This window comes from Adiantum capillus-veneris, chromosome 27 (assembly GCF_014529385.1).
Source record: "Adiantum capillus-veneris isolate H3 chromosome 27, ASM1452938v2, whole genome shotgun sequence".
NCBI classification, from domain to species: domain Eukaryota; kingdom Viridiplantae; phylum Streptophyta; class Polypodiopsida; order Polypodiales; family Pteridaceae; genus Adiantum; species Adiantum capillus-veneris.
This window is the reverse complement of record NC_140957.1, coordinates 136096875-136117051: the sequence shown is the minus strand read 5'-3', so window position 1 is coordinate 136117051 and position 20177 is coordinate 136096875. Positions and strand designations below refer to the sequence as shown.

Below are 20177 nucleotides of genomic sequence, written 5' to 3'. Positions count from 1 at the left end.
CATCCCTTTGTCTACCAATTCCTGTACTTGCCTCATAATCTCCGCTTGTTGGGCTTGTGAGACTCGATAAGGAGGTTTGTTAGGCGGTGAGCTTCCTGGAAGGAGCTCAATACGATGGTCATCATCCCCTCGTTTTGGAGGTAGGTCCATAGGGATATCATCGATGAACACATCTTGGAATCCTTTTAGAAAAGTAGACAAGTCTAACTCTTCTTGATTCCTATCATTTTCATTTGATGAAACATTATTAGCTTTTAGAGACTCTTTGACATAAATCATGTACGCAGAAACTGAGCTGTTCATTGATTTATCAAAAGAAAGAGGATTTACAAGTGGAATAGTGCGACCACGCTCACTAGCATCTATATACATGTTCTTTCCCCTTGTAGGTGAAGTAAATTCTCCTTTCAGGGAACTTCATGTTGGCAGCCATGCGATCAAACCATGGTGTCCCTAGGATAACATCCTGATGTTGGAGAGGAGAGATGAAGAAGTCTTCTTTGTCGACATAGCTTTGGACATGAAGCCTCAACTTCCCAATCAAGGGAGTAACGGAGGCTTGTTGTCCCTTGAAAGCTGCATCATCTGTTACTATATCTCCCATCTCAAAAGCTTGAATGCCCAACTTGGTGGCCAACTCTATTGATATGAAGTTGAGAGTAGAGCCAGGGTCAAACAAGATGAAGGCATCATGCTCTCTTACCTTTCCCCAAGCATAGGAGAGTGATGATCCTTTGCAATGAGCATCCTCTTTTGGAGCTTCGATGGTGGAAGCCCTAGGAGTCTCATTGCGAGTATTCTTCTTGGGGCAAGAACGATAGCCATGTCCTTGCTCCCCACACTTGAAACACTTATGGTCCTTGCGAAAAGCTTCAAGCTCTTCAGGAGAGAGTTTGTTTTTACCTTTGTAAACTCCCTTCTCCTTGGACCGATTGTTGTTGTTGTTATTGTTGTTGTTGGAAGTGCCTTGGGAATTATTTTGAGCATTGGATTTCCCCTTTGTATCATTTTTATCTTTGTTTTCCATGGGCTTGACATTACGTCTAGCCCCTTCATGGAAATTGATGTGTGAAGCAACCATGGTGTGGTGGATTACTTCGGTAATAGTACCGGGCCGTTGAGAGTTGATGTATTCGGCCATCTCTTCAGGTAATCCCGTACAGAATTGTTGTCTTTGCTCGGCAAAGTCTATCTTTTGAAAGACAGTAGCTTTGAGATGTAAATCCCAAAACTTGTCTACATACTTGTTGATAGACTCATGAGAGAGAAGCTTCAAACCGCGCCATTCGGTAAGAACTTTATCTTTAGTATCGCTTGGAAGAAATTGCTTCGTGATGGAAACTCGTAGAGTTTTCCATGTCTTTGGGGCTTCTCCATTGCCACGAAGGCTAGCCCACCATTGACGAGCTGATTTTTGGAAGTGCATAGCTACATGGCGTAGCTTGGAGGACTCTGTGAAGCCCTCGTCCCCAAAGGCCGCATCAAATTGCTGGATGAAGGCCAACACTTTGTCGGTAGCACCAAAGGTGCCATCATAGGTGAGAAAAGAGATACTCTTTCCTCCCTCCTTGAACTTCTTTAGCTTTTGTGACCTTCGCCATGCATGAAATGATTTGCGATGTCCTCCCCTCTTGTATTCTCTAGGAGAATAGCCATAACTTTCATCGGAAGAGGAGGAAGGTGAAGAAGAAGGAGAAGAGGGTGACCTCTTCCTAGCCGTTTTCTTCCTTTGTTTCCTCTCTTGCCTTTCAGAGTGATGAGGAGAAGGACTATGGGTTGCTCTTTTCCTCTTGGGAGGAGTAGGCGATCGTCTAGACCGCCGTCTTCGTGGAGCCACATCTTCAGAAGAACTTAGACTGTCATTGCTTTCTTTCTCTTTGGATTCCTCCTCTCGAATGGGAGAGAGTCTTCTTTTGGGGGTCTCTTCAAGAGGCCTCCTAAGCTCTCTCTCCTCTGGGAGAGGAAGGGAAATTCCATAAGCACGAAGTTGTTGAGTAACTTCGGCTTGCAAAACAGGGTTGCCCATAGCTTGTTGCAACCTAGTGACGAGATAATTCACAAACATGGGAGCATCATCATTAGCACCTTCATGTGCAAAATCAAAGCTATCAATGTTCATTCTACTCTCTTGATTATTGTCAGCCATGTTAACAAAATTTATGTTTATACTTAGTGTATGCTTTGGCAGTTCAAAACCTTAGTTGCCACTCCTCTTAGCCTTTGAAAATCGGCTTTTAAGTATCTACACCCACGGCTCAAAGTGGTTAATTATAGAGAGTAGAGGAGTAGGTCTAACATAGCAGAGTTGCCAAGGGCTAGCTCCTTTCGGACTTCTTATGGCTCAATAATGGTAAAGCCGTACTCTATTATAATTAACAACATCAACCATTTATAGGCTACTTAAGGACCTCTCTTCTTAAGCAAGAAAAGAGAAACCAAATGCTCTGATACCAATGTAATGGAATTTGCCTATTCAATTTGAGAGTAGCGGAATTTAATGAGAGTACTTTCAAGAAATGATTTTGTGAGTATAGCGGGTAGACATAATTGAAGATAGCAACATAATCATAGCAATTAGTTAACTTGGCATAGACAATACTTTTGCAAGAGAGAGAATTTAGAGAACATGACAACAGTTGAGGACCGGATTTATGTGGAGCCGGTCCCCCCTCCAATACATTCTTTGTGTTCCTTGTGACCTAGGTGAAGCAATGAAGATGGAAAGCTTCATGCATCATCATCATAGCATAACCTAAACTTGAAGAAAGCTTTAACTATACCAAGCCTCAGTCCCAAGACCTCAAACACCTTCGAAGGTGGAGAGAGCTAGTAGGGAATGAGGGTAGGGAAGAGGAAGAAGAAACATTTCATACGAGAAAGAGCTAGTTCCTCACTTATCATAACTCTTGTGCTAGCATACATAATAGCATAGTAATGAAGAAGAAATAGATGGCAAGCTCAAGCATTGAAGCATGGCTCTTGGATGGATTTGCACTCCATAGCCAAGAGTGTTGGTGTAGGCTCTCAACCTCTACTTGCTTGGAGAAAGAGAGGGAGCTCTTGCACTTTGCATAGTACACAATGAGAGTGTTTGTGAGTGTGTGTGGGTGAGTATACCCCCTAAGCACCCCCCTAGCTTGCTTGGGTCGACCCCCCCTTGTAGCTCATGCTTGAAGCTCATTGGACCCCTCTAGGCCTAGCCAATCACAAGCAGGAGCCATTACAAGCAACATGGATAGCCTTGGGACAAGTGTCCCCCTTTCCCCTTTGAGAGAGAGGACTTGATAAATGCAAAATCAATCAATTAAATATCCTCTATTATCATTGGACCCCTTGGGTGGCCAACCAATAGGTTTCAGGCACACCATGAGGGCAACATGAGGAGGAACTTGACAAGTGTCCTTGCTGCCTCTTCAAGCTGGGGCTTCCCTTGTGTGTGTGTGTGTGTGTGTGTGTGTGTGTGTGTGTTCTCTCTCATCCCCCCCCCTTGTAGGCTCGCCCCCCTCCTTGTAGGGATCTTTTTTACTTTGGATGAGCAAGCCCCTTAGTCATCAAGCATGACTAAGCACTTGAAGTAGGGGGTGTTCCCACAAGCATCTCAGGCAAGCTTCTCAAGGCACCTCAAGCACCTTAATCATGCACTAAGTCAAGCACCTCCAGCATGGAGTCAGTCAAGCACCTCAAGCATGACAAGCACCTCAAGCAGGACAAGCACCTCAAGCACGACAAGCACCTCAAGTTTGGGCCGGGTTCCCACCTCAAGCTCAGCCCTAGCTTACCTAAGGTCAAAGGACCTTTACACACATTATTGGAGGTCTTCAATGAAGCTAACCCTAAGGTCTTATGCTCCATTGGTTAGCCTTCCTCTTGATAGACCATCTCCCATTTGGGCCCCTTTACTATTGGCCCCGTGTTGAGATAGATCTATAAGCACATATCTATATCTTAACACTTGTTCCCGTTTATTCTCCCACATTAAGTGATCAATTTAATATGAGAAAATCATTTGGGTTGGTTAGATATTAGATTTTATGACATGAGGAAGATCCCTCTTCAGGTACTTGGTCTCTCTTCTCTGCCATATCGACAAGCTCTGTGTTGCTTTCACCCACAACAATCCACGCTGCACTTTTTGAAGAAAAAAATGACTATTCCGTCGATGGAACCATATAACCGGCCCATACAATGTAGAGGGCGGTACTATTTCAATTACCTGTTAACTTTACACAGAGCACTGAGAAGGGAATAGAACACAGTTGCGTCCAACGACTAGAATGTCACTGCGCACACGAGACCGACACTCTTATATAACCGGCCTATACAACGTAGAGGGCGGTACTATTTCAATTACCTGTTAACTTTACACAGAGCACTGAGAAGGGAAGAGAACACAGTTGCGTCCAGTGACTAGAATGTCACTGCGCACATGAGACCGACACCCTGTAGGCCCCAAAGACTGGCGCCCCTTTCGGTATTTCTTTAATTTAGAGAGCGAGAACTACAAAAAGAGAGTCCTTGGAAGATAACACCTGCATCCAGCTAGTACGCTCCAGATTCGGCAAAATTTCGGCAGCATAACGGTACCGAAATTAATCCGAATCAGTTTCCAAGCTCAAGACTGTATCCCATTGACGTTATCGCTCAGTCGGAAGCACAAAACAGTAAATTCCAGGTTGCTTTAATTTCTGGTTCAGTCCTGTTTTTGACGTGATTTGGGCACATGACGGTCCCTACACTGTTTCCTGCACCTTGGGCTTGGTGCCCCTTGATTCTGGAAGCATTCCGGGCACAAAACAGTCTCAAAACAGAGTAAAAACAGCAAGCAAACAGTGCTGAATTTACTGCGCAATCGAGAGGTTATCACCCTCTCGTGTACCTGCTTTGGTGCAGTAGCTAGCTACACCGGTTCCTGTGCAAAGAGGCTCTTGCCTCGGCACGAAATCATATTTCCCCACAGCTGTACATAGGTCAAATGAGAAGCCCACTAGTGGGGCATAATATACTGTACGTAGGGGAGAAAGAGAGCAGTATGTAGCGTGCGGGGCATCACTCCCGTCACCATACCGTGCATAGAGGGCAAGGTAAGCATTCCATAGCTTCTGTACCTGCTACAATCCACCTGAGGCTGAAAATGGCGCTCCCTTTGTTGATATGCAGCTTTTTTTTGCCTCCCAGAGTGGCAGAATCGCTCACAGGCTGACACGTCGCCCAGTTTCCGAGTTTGGGCTTTCCTTGCTAAAAATATCTCAACTGGTGCGTCAGTTGACTTGGCAGCAGAGCAATAAAATGTTCCCCTTGTCATTCCAGAGCTAATGACACGAACACATTTTCCGGTAAAAAATAGCAGTTCCCTAAATTTTAGGATATGCTTCCATGGCGTTCCTATCGATCTCCTGACCATCATTGAAGACTACCATTTGACCAACATCTACAATGTGGGTTAATTTACTGGCCCCTTTCAACTTATAAAGTTGGAGTGACTTGACGAGTGGCCCAAATTCCAGTTTGGCGCACACGAGCTTCCATACTCATCAGAATTCAGTGCTAACTGGCCCGGGGAGTCCTTGTCTGACCGACCTAGATCCCCGATGTGAGAAACCCATTTGGCTGCAGCCGTTTCACACTGGCCATGCAATGTCCACTTGCACCTTTTCAAGGGTTCTGAGACAAACAAGTAAAAATAAAATAAATATATCTAATACTTATTTACGGAAGGCAACAGGAAAAATACACCTCCTAGTGATATTATCTAATGCCAGTCACACTCTTTCAGAGGCAATAGCTTGGATTTGCAAAAGTTAACTTTGAGACCTGCTGCCAATCCAAACAAGTGAAGAATATGCATAATCTGCTATACATCATCATAGTTATGGCGAGGCATAAACAAAGAGTCATCCATAGAAGCCTGACCAGCAAACTGTTGTCCAGAAGGTAAAGTCAGGCCATCTAGCCTTCCAGAGGAAGTCAAGGAATCCAAATACATAAACAAGGGATGAGTGGCGATCGCATAAAGCAAAGCACTCAAAGGGCAGCTGTCACAAGACGGGCACCACGTGCCAATAGAAAAGGACAGTGTGAACAGACTTTTAGCACTTCAATAACAACTGAATTGAAAGAGAGAGACGACACGGAGTGGCGGAATTCCACCCTAGAGTGTATTGGCCCCAAACCTTGGCGCCCCTTTCGGTATTTCTTTATATTGCATCAACATAGTACAAGCCGGTACTCAAGACTCTGCACCTTCTCTAGGAAGCATGCCAGAGAATGAGCCCTAACCTCATATTTAAAGGCCCTTGGCCTGAAAAGCAGTTACAGTGAAAAGCCTTCAAAACTCAAAAGCTGCTGGTCCAAAAGCAATGCCAAAAAACTGCCAGCGTAATTTACGGAAATCGGTACAATTGCCACGTCATCAGCCAACGCAAAACGCGAAAGTCCGTACAGCCTGCCACATCATCATGCTAGCGCAATTTTTGGAAATCTGCCACATCATCAGCCTGCTTCGCAAGTTCTTATGTGTGTGTGTGAGTCCTGCTTTATTTCCTTTATGTCACTGGGGGCCATCGGACGGAGTCCCCATAAGTTGGTAGGGCTTCTTCTTCTGTTACTTGTTCTTCTTAGGGTTCAGGCCCCGTGGCTGCATCTGCAAGTTGGCTCCCTTCTTTAGGGCTTTGACACGTCAACAGTTTGTGACAACAGCCGTGCCTTACCGACCGTCCCAAAGGCCAAGATTCTGTGAGAGATCCATCCAGCAAGCGTGCAGAAGTGCTGTGTGCATACAAGAAAAGCACGACACGGGATAGCCTAGGCCCAAAGCCCAAGTGTTGCATGGTATCCGCAATATAATCCCAAAGAACAGTATCAAATGCCTTTTCAATGTTGACCTGCATGACCAAGACATCCTGTTGAGTATATTTTGCATATTCCATTCCAATGATGACATTTGCGAGGTTATCAGTAATTTGACGTCAAACCTTCGTGCAGAAGCACTTGAGTCGGTTAGCAAGCATTTTTGCCATTAATTTATATACCACAGTTATGAGTGTAATAGGCCGCCAATGAGAGAATTCTTCACACAATGCATGCTTAGGTATCAGCTTGAGCAAACCTTCTTTCCAAGAGGAGGGCAATACCTGTTGTTCCCAAGCTGTATTCATCATGAACAACTTCAAATAATCCCAGAAAGACCAGAAAAATTCCACAACGAGGCCATCCCAACCAATAGCTCTCCATCGACCCAAATCAAGCAAGCTGGCATACAATTCCGACTCAGTGAAAACAACTTCCAAGTCTTGAGCCTGCCACATAGAAAGAATGGGAGTAACATGCGATGGAAACATGTAACGCGCTTTGCGAGCTTCTCTCATGGGAGAAGAAGGGGCCTCAAAAATCTTATTATAATGAGAGTGTAGGGCTAGTGCTAGCTCTTGGAAAGTGGAGGTCCACTCCCCTGACGTTAATTTAAATCTCCGTACGGCGTATAGTTTGAAACTGCCTGGAGTGATGAAAGAATTGCTTAGAAGCATATCCTTTATCTGCAAAAGCCTGTTGGTGACCTCGAGTCTGCCATTTGGCCAATTTTCTCTCATCATTGTGCCGTAATAGACCGCAAGCAGAAAGCAACTCAGTCATTTGAGTGGCAGTAAGAGAAGAATGATTAGCCAAGTGCATTAATCTGCTACAAGCTTTCTTTGCCCGATTAACTTGTTCCCTTAATTGTGACAAATAATCCCTGCCATAATCTTGGATAACACATTGAAGACGCATAACAAAACAGAACCAGGCTATGTCCATATCAACATACATCTGGGAGATCAAAGTCGGGATGATATCCACAATCATAGCACGAAAAGGCTCATGCTTGAGGTAAGCATTATTGACATGCAAAAGTCTCTTCTTGGGTAGGCGGTCATTGACATCAAAAGAGCCAAAACGCAGTTTCAAGCATACAGGAAAATGATCCGAGAGACACATAGCATAATCAATCTTCATCTCACATACAAAGTCATCATACTGTTGCATGTGAAAAAGATACCAGCGATCCAGCCGAGCGCGATACATAGATTGAGCATTATGCTGAAAAGTAAATCCTCGATCAGTCGCATGCAAAAAGGGCCACAAATCAAATCCATTACAGGTTGACATAAATTGGTCCCATGATTGCCGTTCCATATGAAGCATGTGAGAATGGCCAGTAGTATTATCCAAAGGTTTGGTGCATTATTAAAATCCTCGCAGAGAACAGCATTGGAACACCAACAATAAGAGGAGATAGCACTCCACAACCGTGCCTTATCTGCAGAAGTTGTGTATGCATACAATCCTCCAAATTCGAAAACTTCCCCATTAACAATACATTGGATGACCATCCATCTCCCGTCCGCGTCATTGAAAACCAAGGTCGGGAATAGTTCATGTCGAACAAGTATAAGCACTCCAAAATAGCCAGCTGATCTTGCATAAGCTATCCAATAGCTCGCAAAGTAAGAAATCTGTCCTGCAAATTGATGTTGGTTATGCTCTTGAAGAACCACAATGTCCGCTTTACATGTATGTACAAAGTGCCAGGTAAGCCGCCACTTGTCGTGATTGCATAACTCACGCACATTATAGGGGATGCAATTCAAAGAACTATGCATTCTATACGGTAAATACAGTGGGCGAGGAAACGAGAAAAAGGGGAGAAAACTCAAGAACCAGTGCCCATCGACACATCCTCCCCAGCTATAGGTTCTTGAGGAGGTGGGTCAAGACCTGGATCCGGATGATTGAAAATAAAGGCACCTTGCGATGAAGAGGCTTCTCCTGTAACAACTTCCTTGTAAGAGCGAACCACCTTGTCCCAAGCTTCAGCCAAAGAAGTGTTGTCATTACAAGGGAGTTTTTTCTGAACAACATTGTTCAAAGGGGGCACATAATTACGAGAAGATGTCGGAACACGGGCTGTAGCAGCTTTACCTGGTTTCTTGGGTGCATCCAAGTTTGAGATGTCGAAACTTGCTCTTTTCCTTTGTCTTTAATTTTTGGAGAAGCAGAAAGTGCAGACAATTGTAATTGTTCTCTTTGCCTTTATTTGCCCCAACTATCGGGGAGGAGGTTGAAGCACCTTTGGTTTGAACCTCAGTAAAAGATTTCGGAGGGGAGCGAGGTTGAGGAGTAGGGACGGTTGAAGGAGGTGGTTGCAAATTTGGTTCCGGACATTCGGACTGCATATGACTAAATTTGCCACAGCGGAAGCAATAATTTGCGAACTTGCCCCATTTAAGCTTAAATGGACGCTTTCCAACCACTGCATTCCCAGAATCGATCGAAATACCTGCTGGTGTGGGAATATCCGTGTCCCACAGAATACAAAAACGGTTTGTGTTTGCGTCCAACTTAGGAGGGCAAATGACTTTGCCTAGCTGAGCAGCCAACAAAGGAAGAAAGTGACACCAAGTGCGAGGAAAGTCGATCGCCTCAACGCAAACGGGACACTTGTGACGAATGAGGCTCTGATAGTCCTTTGTGAGGGCTCAGGGCAGTACATTAGTCATCTGCGTATTTAAAAAAAGAGGAGACATTTCAAGCAGAGCATCCCGAGCATCCATGTTGGCCAGCAAGACTTTATAGACCTCTCGCTCGCCAAAGTAAACCCCGCGGATTGCTTGCTGTTTGAGTAGGAAATCAACCCATTGGCCTACATCCTGAGCCGCAGGCATTCTACCCGGGAAAAAAAGAATCACCGCGTTAAGTGCATATCGAGCAAGAGGATCCATGAGCTCTTGTATAGGAATGCGCACTTCCATGACGGGAGCGGATCCTTTTCAAGCTTGACGTGCATCCTCGAAGTCCTCATGCAAACATTCTTTGATAAGGCTTAAAGCATCCATATCCGACGATTCCATGGCTTTCCGACGCTTGTATATACACTGATCAGTCGAATCAATGCGAAACTCACACACTCACACACACACTCTTTTTTAAAGTTTTTGATATTTGATTGCTATTGACACAGACAGACACACACAAGCTGGCTGCACAGAAACACGCACACCCCTCTCTCTCACACAAAACGACAGAAGGACCGTGTGCAGGCGAAATCAAACATCAACCACCGGCGCGCTGGGAAGGGCCTGCACAAGGTAGATATTGTGCAGAACAGAGTCGCGCGACAGACGAGTGGCAGAAGGATTTACCACGCACCCAAATTCCCCAAGCGCACACACGGACCTTCACACACACACACACAACAACAACAACAACAACAACAATTCAGAACTCGAGCTATACAGAGGATAGAAGTTTGAATGAGCATGGGCAAACTGCAGTGCTAAAGGCTTGCCCACACACTCAACCTGCCCACTGAGCTTACACACCCCACCGAGGGATGAAGCAGTAAAAGGGCAAGAACCAAGAAAGCCACAGTCCGCTGCTGAGATTGTATGTTGCGCTAGGGTTTGCAGGACAGAGCGCGTTGCAGTTGTACATGCAGCAAGTCTGAGGGACAGTGCGCAGAGGTCCTCGCGCTAGGGTTTGCAGGTGCAGGTAGTTCGCGTCAGAATTTTCTCACACACACACACACACACACACACACTTTTTTTTTTTTTTTGTAAATCGATTTGATTAATTTACTAGTGGGAAACCTCAAAGCGAGGAAAACCCACTGAAAGGATCATATACAAGGGGAAAAGCATAGAACTACTCAAATGTAGAGAGTAGCTAAAAACATTCATATGAAAGCTGATGCATCTCTAAGGTGATATCACCAACTTCCAAAGCAAACCGTATCGATTGCCTAAGAGAAAGCTTGAAGAGAGGGAATGGGTCCATATCAGTACGATGGAACATGTAAGCATTACGCCGACTCCACAATGTCCAATAAGCCCAGTATCTGACCCACATAAAGAAGACCGCAAATTGCTGTAGTGTCGGTGAGAAAATGCCAAATGCCCAGAACCTTTTGTGAAAGACAACCCCAGGAAAACGGAGCCGCATACAAGCCGATACACGGCGAAGGAAGTCTCTAGTAACGCAACAATCCCACAAGTGACAAATATCCTCTTCTGCAGTCGAGCAACGAACGCAAGAAGAAGGACGAATATGACGCACCCGAAGAAAAGTGCCGACGAGAAGCACTCCAAGCAAACAACGCCAAAGAAACAGGCGCTCTTTCAAAGGCAAATGGCTTTCCACAAGGCAGAGAGGAGCCTCCTCCACCAGAGGTCAGATTTGTGCATGCGCCAAAGGGCATTACAATGACCATCAAGCCATGGTTGTGGTAGAAGAAGAGCATAAATCCGACCTGCAGAAATATCTTGAAAAGGCGTGTCCCGAAGGGTCCAATCAAACATGCGATCACCATCAGGCAAAGGTGAAACAGGCAAAAAGTCGAGCAGCATGCTTTGAAGCTCTCTCCAAAACTGACGGTAATGCATGTCCAATCCAAAACGGCGAGCAACAAAGGGAACTCAAAAAAGTATCCGGCCTCATCGACCACATCCTCAACCACACGAATGCCACATCTAGAGAGGAAGTAAACGTGACGAGGGGAGCGGTCAACCAAAGTAAGAGAGAATGCCCGGCTCCAATGAAGACTTTCCAAATGAATCGAATCACCTTCCTGCGGAGGATTCCACGATAAATGCATCGTAACCTCTTTCTAGGCAGATACTAAAGTGGAAGCAAGAGGACATCCAGGAATGTGCCCTTCCATCTTGCCAAAAACCACCTCCTGGATAGAGGGTTGCCAATGGCCAAAAGCAGAAGTAACAACATGCTGACCGAGGAATGCAAACATCAGAGTCCAAGGCTGATTTTTTTGCACAAGAGTAGGCAACAAGATAGCTTTCCTCGCAGGAACATGCCGCTCAAATCCAAGATATTAAGTCCACCAAGACGTTTAGGAGTGCAAAATTTCTCCATCGACATCAAGCGTAAGCCTTTTTTCAGAGCATTAGTTCGCCACAAATGGGACATAATGTCCGACATAAGAGAATCAAGGCAGGCGAGGCCAATGCATCAATGGCAAAAAGAACTGAACATATGCCAACATGATACTCTGAACAATTCGCAGACAAATATGCAAGGGCCAAGTAGATAACTTCTAGTAATGCAGTTTAACATTCAAACGTTGCATAACCCAATTGACTTTCTGAGAGTGAGTAACATTCCATCCAATTGGATAACCCAAATGCCTAGTGATCACATTTGAAGACACAATCTCACCTGGCCACAACAGACTATGCCAATCACAAGAACGGAGAGGCAGAAGCTTCGATTTACAAAAGTTGACTCTAGGTCCAGCCGTAATGCCAAAAAGTTTCAAGGCTTCCATAATCATCTTGACATCCGCGCGCTGATTATAGGGCATAAAGAACGAATCATTAGCGTAAGCCTGGCCAACGAATGTACGACCCGAAGGTAACCGCAGACCATGAAGACGCTCAACAGAGGTCAAGTGATTAAGATAAGTCAACAGCGGGTGAGTAGCAATAGCATACAACAGAGCACTAAGGGGGCAGCCTTGCCTGACCGAGCAACCAAGAGACCAAGATTCAGTTAATTCCCTTCCAATATCCCTGAAGACGTGCTACATGCATACAGAAAATGAACCACATTAGCGAATTTAGGACCAAACCCTAGGCACCTCATCGTGGCGGCAATGAAGTCCCACTGTACAGTGTCAAAGTCCTTTTCAATGTCAACTTGCATAACCAGCACATCCTGTTGAGTGTACTTAGCATACTCCATGCCAATCAAAACACTAGCCAGATTATCCATAATCTGGCGATGTGGAATGAAACAATATTGAGCTTGATGGAGTCCTGCAAAAAGATGGTCCTTAATGCAGTGCACCAACATCTTAGCCAATATCTTATAAACCACCAGCATCAAAGTAATCGGGTGACAATGAGAGAATCGCTCACAAAACGCTTCTTAGGCAGCAATTTAAGTAAACCTTCTTTCCAAGATAGTGGCAAATCCTATTTCTCCCATGCCGCATTAATCATGAAAAGCAATGGATGCTCAAGAGCCTCCCAAAAGGAGAGGAAAAATTCCACAGTAAAAAGCATAACCCGCTTGATTGCCTGTGAGAGTCTTGAATGATGCAAACGCTTAAAGAATTGCTTCGAAGCACAACCTTTATCCATGAAAGCCTGTTGACGGGCACGTGTCTGCCATTTAGCAAGCTTTCGCTTGTTTTTACACTCAATACACACAGAAGCTTCACATAATTCCGACATCTCAGAATTAGACAGAGGCCGCAAATCAGCCAACGCTTGCAGTCGTTGACAAGCATGCTTTGCATCTTTGACATCCTCTCGAGTGCACTGCATGTAATGCTTGCCATATTCACAAATAACACTTTGCACCCTACCCTCATAACAAAGCGATACCATGCGGCATCAAGATCAAGATGCATATGAGCAAGCAGAGGGGGAATAACCTCAGAAATCATGTCACGAAAAACCTCGTGTGTGAATAAGCATTATTAACAAGTAGCAAACGTTTCCTAGGAAGAGCCCGATCACAACAAGTCTGCCCAAAAATCACATCCAGCAAAACAGGGTAATAATCCGATAACTGCAAGGTGTAATCGATGTTGACCTCACATACAAATTCCTCATAATTGTTGCAAATTAAGCAAATACCACATATCCAACTGCGCTCGATAGGAAGAGTGGGCAACATGCTGAAAAGTAAAACCAGAGGCATTTGGATGCAAATGCCGCCATATATCAATCATCTGAGTAGAAGCAAAGAGATTATCCCATTCTTGCCTTTCCGTAAACAACATATGTGAATTGCCAATGGTACTATCAACCATCTCAAGGGTATTATTAAAATCACCGCAAATGAATGCACTTGAGGTCCAGGAGCGAGAAGAGATGTCTCGCCATCGAGAAGCCCTTTGTCCAGATGATGTATACGCATAAATGCCTCCAAATTCATACATCTGACCGTTCAACAAGCATTGAATCACCATCAAGCGGCCGTGCGGATCATTATACAAGAGAACTGGCTGAAGCTCATGCCGAACCAGCATCAATAAACCTGAGTAATCTTGCAAACCAACATATGCAATCCAGTAACATGCAAAATAAAAACACTGACCAGCAAAGTCATGCTGATTGTGTTCTTGCAAAACCACGATATCTGCCTTACATGTATGTACATAGTGCCAGGTCAGCTGGCATTTATCAAGGTTATGTACATAACCCACGCACATTATATGAAATGCATTTAATGCGAATGTGCATTGGAAACCATATTTACAACAACAAGAGACACAGGGATCAAGTCGAGATGCCCATGTGGACATTTCCATCCACCACATCCATGTTGGAACCCTTCCGCTGAGTCAAAGCAGGAAACTTGTCCATAGAAATTGCCTGAGAAGTGGAAGCCTCACCCAAAAGTGCATCTTTATAAGAATGCATCGCTTTTTCCCAAGCGTCGATCAACGTGCGATTATCATTGCAGGGAAGCTCCTTAAATGATACATTCTTATTGGCGTTAACCAAAGGAACATAATTACGGGAGAAAGGTGGAGTGCGAATTTTCACTGTCTTTTAGGGATCACCCACGAGCCAACATCAGTTCACGCAACATTTTTGCCTTTCCCTACATTTACATTCCCAACATCCGTAGTTTTCCCCTTTATCTGCATTGGAAGTCACCTTCATAGCAGGGACTCTGTTCAATTTAGCTTCACCAACAGATTTGGCTATAGGGGCACGGGTAGAGGAAGGAACGGCCGAGAGAGGGGGCTGCAAAACAGGTTCAGGACATTCAGATTGCATCTGACCGAATTTACCGCATCAAAATTTGCCTTTCCCTGCATTTACATTCCCAACATCCGCAGACGGCGGATTTTTGTTTTTCCCTTTATCTGCATTGGAGGTCACCTTCATAGCAGGGACTCCGTTCGATTTAGCTTCAAAGATTTGCCTATAGGGGCAGGGGTAGAGGAAGGAACAGCCGAGAGAGGGGGCTGCAAAACAGGTTCAGGACATTCAGATTGCATGTGATCGAATTTACCGCATTGAAAACAGGAGTTAGCAAAAATGGATGGTATCTATTTTGAACTTGTCTTGGTGCCGATTTGAATTGTCGGACTCTGGTTTTAATATTGGTTTCAATGATTGGTGATTTTACTCCCGGGTGGAGTATTGAGAAATGATGTTTGAGAATGCTTGTTCATACTTATGGCCCGGACCCTTGTGGTTATTTGGGGGGGAGTATTGAATATTTGAAAAGTGTTGTTTTTATTCATGACCCAGACACTTGTGGTAATTTACGGGAGGAGTATTAAGAAGTCTGAGCAGTGGTTACTCTCAACACCTCCAAACAACGCATGCTACGGTTTGGAGGGCCTTTGGTTGTAATTTTTCTCCATATCTCCCGGCTCGGACCTTTTTAGGTTATGTGGGAGGAGTGATGAGGGAGTCATTGAACAGCTCATGACCCGAACCTTGATGGTTATTTACAGGAGGAGTGTTCATCGGCGACTTTATGTGTCTATGTCTTGTAACATGCATATGTGAGCATTTGTGTTGCATTGTGATGTGCCAACCACTGAATATTCCTTATTGGATGAGATACTTCTGGGAAACCAACGACCGAGGATATCAAGAGTTTCGATCTAGAATGAGACTCCTTATTAAATGAGATTTTTTTGGGAAGCCAATGACCCACCGAATAAAGGGCTCCGATTTGGAATGAGAAAACTGATTTTCCCTCGGAATGACCCTCATAGATTTTTTGAGCTAATGTGAGTTGTTTTGCAGATATGCTGTAATCACGGACGATTACTTTCTTTCAAGAAGGGGGGATGTCACAAACTCCTGACGTCTCAAGCCACCGAAGAATAGAGAACTTGCAGATCTTGGCTGAGGGGCCTAAAACCTAAAAGGAGTAGAAGAAGTAGAAGCAACAGAAGAAGTTTTACCAACTTGCAAAGTCTTGCCGAGTGGCCTACTATTAAAGAGGAGTTCCCACTAACTTATTGGACCCCGTCCGATGGGGCCCAGGATGGTCATGGGCATGGTTTGCTTGGTTGAAATGTGAAACAAAAGGATATGAATACGATAGTAACAAGATTTAGTAGATCAAGGTATCCATGAAAAGGTTAGGGCGGTCTGGATGTGATTGCTGAATGGTTACAATGATCAGGATTTGTATCTAAGGCCCTCGATAGAAACGTGATTGATCAGTGATTGATGTCTTTGTAGAAGTGCTGGATTGGTGGAGTCTGGTGCATGAGTTCATAGAGTCGATTTCAAGTGAAGAAAGTTTCTGTGCTTTGGCTGTTTTTATAGGTGTAATCGAGGGTGATTAGAATTCTTTCAAGAGGGGGGAATGTCACAAAGTGATGACATGGCATGCCCAACTGGAAGAGAGAATTTTCGTAAAAGTCGTTGACATGTTGACGTGGCAGATCGTACGGATTGTTGCCGTGGCAAGATTGTACAGAATTCCGATTTTTATGCTGTTGTGTTGATGTGGTAGACTGTATAAATTTTCGCAAGAAGCGTTGGCTGTTTTGGGCAGATTTCACCGCTAGCGTTCGGGAGCAGGTGCTTTTGGGGTTTAGTGCTTTTGGGGCTCTGCTTTTAGGCATCCCTTGTACTGCCTATAAGTGCCCCTCTGTAGAGCATCTGGACGTGGAGTCTAAGAGCAGAGGACCCTTGGGAGTTGTCCTCTTGTGAGCATAATAACAAAGAAATACCGAAAGGGGGAGCAGTCTTTTGGGCCAGTGCATCTGGGCACGGAACTTTGCCGTGCCATGTTGATTCTCTCTCTCTCTCTCTCTCTCTCTCTCTCTCTCGATTTTGCAGTTTCTATTTGTGTGTTGCTCTTTATTTCTCGCTTGGAGTGTCTAAGCCTGTAACACATTGTGATGTGTCAACCATTGAATATTCCTAATTGGGTGATATTGCCTAGTATTTTATGTTGGCATGTGGACGTGGCAGTACGGGCTTCCCCGGATTGTGTTGTTGATTGCTGACGTGGCAGGTGTAGGTTTTCAGATTTTGCGCTGGCAGCTTTTCAGCGCCAACTTTTGGACCAGATGCTGTTGAGTCTGATGCTTATCATGTAATTGTTTTTCATGGCCAAGGGGCCTTTTAAATATGTGCCCAAGGCTCACCCTCCTACCGTGTGGAGGTGCACAGAAACTGCTGCTGACATTGTAACATGTTGAAGCAACATAAAGAAATACCAAAAGGGGCGCCAGGGTTTGGGGCCAGTGCTCTCTTGGGTTTGAACTCCGCCACTCCGTGTCTCGTGTGCCCTGCATCTCTTTCTGTTCAGTTGTTTTGAAGCGACTAAAGTCTGTTCAATCTGTTCTTTTCCGTCGGCACGTGGTGCCTTCCCGTTACAATAACCTCTTGATAAATAAATAGATAAATACCAATAGGGGCTCTCGACTTGATGGCAATACTCTCAAAAGAGGAGCTCTGCCTCATCCGTCTCATCTACAAGTGCAAAGTGTTGTCTCAATTTAGTTCTTGCCTGCTTTTTTTTTGAGTGAAAGATTGAATCATCCGGCCAGCGGGTGGTTACATGGTGAGCTCGAACGCCCTTCCAATTGACACCGAGCGCCTACGTGGACCCATTTTCCATTTGTTCTTCAAGTGTGCACCACCAATTGCTTGTGACACAGACATCCTGCAGCCGCAAGATGGCAAAGTGTTATCTCAATTTAGTTTTCGTATGCTCTATTTTAGTTTGAGTGAAAGAGAATCATCCAATTGGCGGGTGGTTACACGGTGAGCTGGAACGCCTTCCCAATTGACACCAAGTGCCTACATTGACCCACTTTCCATTTGTTCTTCAAGTGTGGTAGGGATCAACCACCAACTGCTTTGTGACACAAATGTCTTGCAACCGCGAGATTAGTGTAGCATTGTCTCTTGATGTTTAATATGAAAGTGTTGTATCCCTTCTCATAGCTCATAAGTTCAGACCTTTCTAACCTTATAGAAGAATATTTCTCCCCATGAAGCAAATAATAGAATCTTCCTTAATGAAAGTTGTTCATCTCAACCATAAAAGGTTTCATTGCTTTAGGCACTACATATGACATTCCAAGTGAAAAAAACATGCAATTATGAATTTGATATAGGTATATTTTTAAGTCGTATATCGGACATGCAGACTTCAGATCGTGAAGTTTTTGTTGGACTCACAAGCAGTTGATATTGTGTTAATTCTTTCTATCTTCTGTGGTTGCCCTATCATCTACCTTATTTTTGTGCTAAGTTTTCCTGTTTGATGCATTTTCTAGTGCTAGGCTTCGTTATGGCTGGTGTCTGCCTCTTTAGAGCAATGACAGAAACTTAGTACGCAGATCTTGGTATTGATGTATGCTTGTATATGTGTGTGTGTGTGTGTGTGTGTGTGTGTGTGTGTGTGTGTGTGTGTGTGTGTGTTTGTGGTGTGGGTGTGTGGGGGCATATATAAATACCTAGTTCTACACGCATTGTTGGGCACTAATGACGTTAGTGGGAATGTGGTAGTATTGATTCAATACTTCGCATGATGGAGCTGATGGTTATATTGGCATGTGAATGACTACCATGATGTTTGTTGGCTAAGGCTAGTAGGTAGAGGGTCTTGAAACCTGAGAATGAGAATATAAGTAAAGGGCAGATATATTATCTTAGGCTACCCATCTCATTGGTATGAATGTCCTATGTATTATGTTTTTGCCATCTCTCTCCGCGACAAATTTGGCTGCAACACTGCTTATTTTCCTAGTAATGTTGTTACTTGGATCGCATTAGGTTTGGTTCTACAGAAACCTTTTTGTTATTGCCGGGTTCATGTCATAAATAAAGGACAGAATGCTTTCTAGTCCTCTTATTTTCTGCAGTTCGTTGTAGAAAGATGGGATTTAGTAGATAGAAGGCCCCTTGTTGCCATTGTTGTTTATGATCTTTCATGAAGCACCAAAGAGTGGCCAAACTTTGGCTTTTTTGGGGAAGTAAGCTCGATGAGGAGAATGAGAAGCAACAAAAATTGATTGAACTTTGGCCTTTGGGAGAAGCGAACTGAATGAAGAGACCTTTTGATAGAGAGTAATTATGAATGCTCAAGGATGGGGTTTTAATTTGCACCTGACAGCTTTTTGAAACCTATAGTCGTTTCACATTCTTATCTTCCTCTTTCAAGTGCTGTGCTATATCCAACTAGCTGATCCTGTTAAAGGTTTGTTATCATTTTTGTGGTGATTGTTATACTGTTATGTCTTTCATCTTCTGGGTTCTTATTGTTTTTGGCTTCTCTCATTAACTCACAGGCTAAGTTTTAGCCTTCAATTTTACACTAAAAATTGATGCTTTTCTTTTCATGTGCCTACAGTCAGATCTTGGGAGCATCCTCTCTTTTACTTGTAGGAACCTATCCTCTCTTCAAGAGGTGGACATATTGGGTATGCAAATCTTGTTTAATCTGGGAGTCTTTGAAAGTGCATGTCTTTTTAATACTTGCTGAGATAACTTGATGTGCACTAATGATCTCCATATTGTCACAGCCACAAGCATTCCTGGGTTTGACTTTCAATTGGGGTGCTTTACTAGGCTGGGCAGCTGTCAAAGGTAGCATTGACGTGTCTATTGTTGGCCCCCTGTACCTTGCCGGTATTTGCTGGACGCTGGTGTATGACACCATCTATGCGCATCAGGTGGTTTTTCTTTTCAATAACCATTATCTTTCATGTGTGACCGTTTCTCAAAGGCATAATCAACCCTGAGAAGCCCCTTTTAAGATTTATTTTTGTGAACAGATTGTAAATGATAGTTTTTTCTTTTCTTGATGAGATCCATCGTCTTCTTTCCGTTTGTTCCTTTCTTTTCTTTGGGACCCATGAATTATGTCTCGTCACATTTTGATGTTTTAATCTCATTTAACTTGTCCAGGGGTACGCCATTCTAGTGGTCAGGTTGAAGGCCTTTTGTGTTTGATATTAGGGTATCTTTATTTCTGTGGAATCAATACTTCTTAGCAATGCTTTGAATGCTTCCTTCTTTCTTTTGTTGGTTGGATTGGAGGTAGATCTCTGTTAAGTACTCACAAGCTTTGGGGCTGGCGATGACCTTTCCACCATTTTCTACTGTGAAAATTTGTCTGCAACCACTCTACTATGCATGCTTTTCATCAATCGGTTTATTCATAGTGTCTGTTTCAGATAT

General features: G+C 44.1%; 1 protein-coding gene across 2 annotated transcripts in view; it reads left to right on the top strand.

Moving 5' to 3' along the window:
- Positions 1–20177, top strand: part of PPT1 (polyprenyltransferase 1) — a 108572-nt gene that overhangs the window by 72417 nt on the left and 15978 nt on the right. For both annotated transcript variants that reach the window (XR_015186834.1, XM_086503508.1), the window contains exons 4-5: positions 19348–19417; positions 19520–19669. Coding sequence is in view for 1 of the 2 variants with exons in the window: in XM_086503508.1 (XP_086359634.1) it covers positions 19348–19417; positions 19520–19669 (220 nt within the window). In the remaining variant the exon portion in view is untranslated. The remainder of the gene's footprint in view (positions 1–19347; positions 19418–19519; positions 19670–20177) is intronic.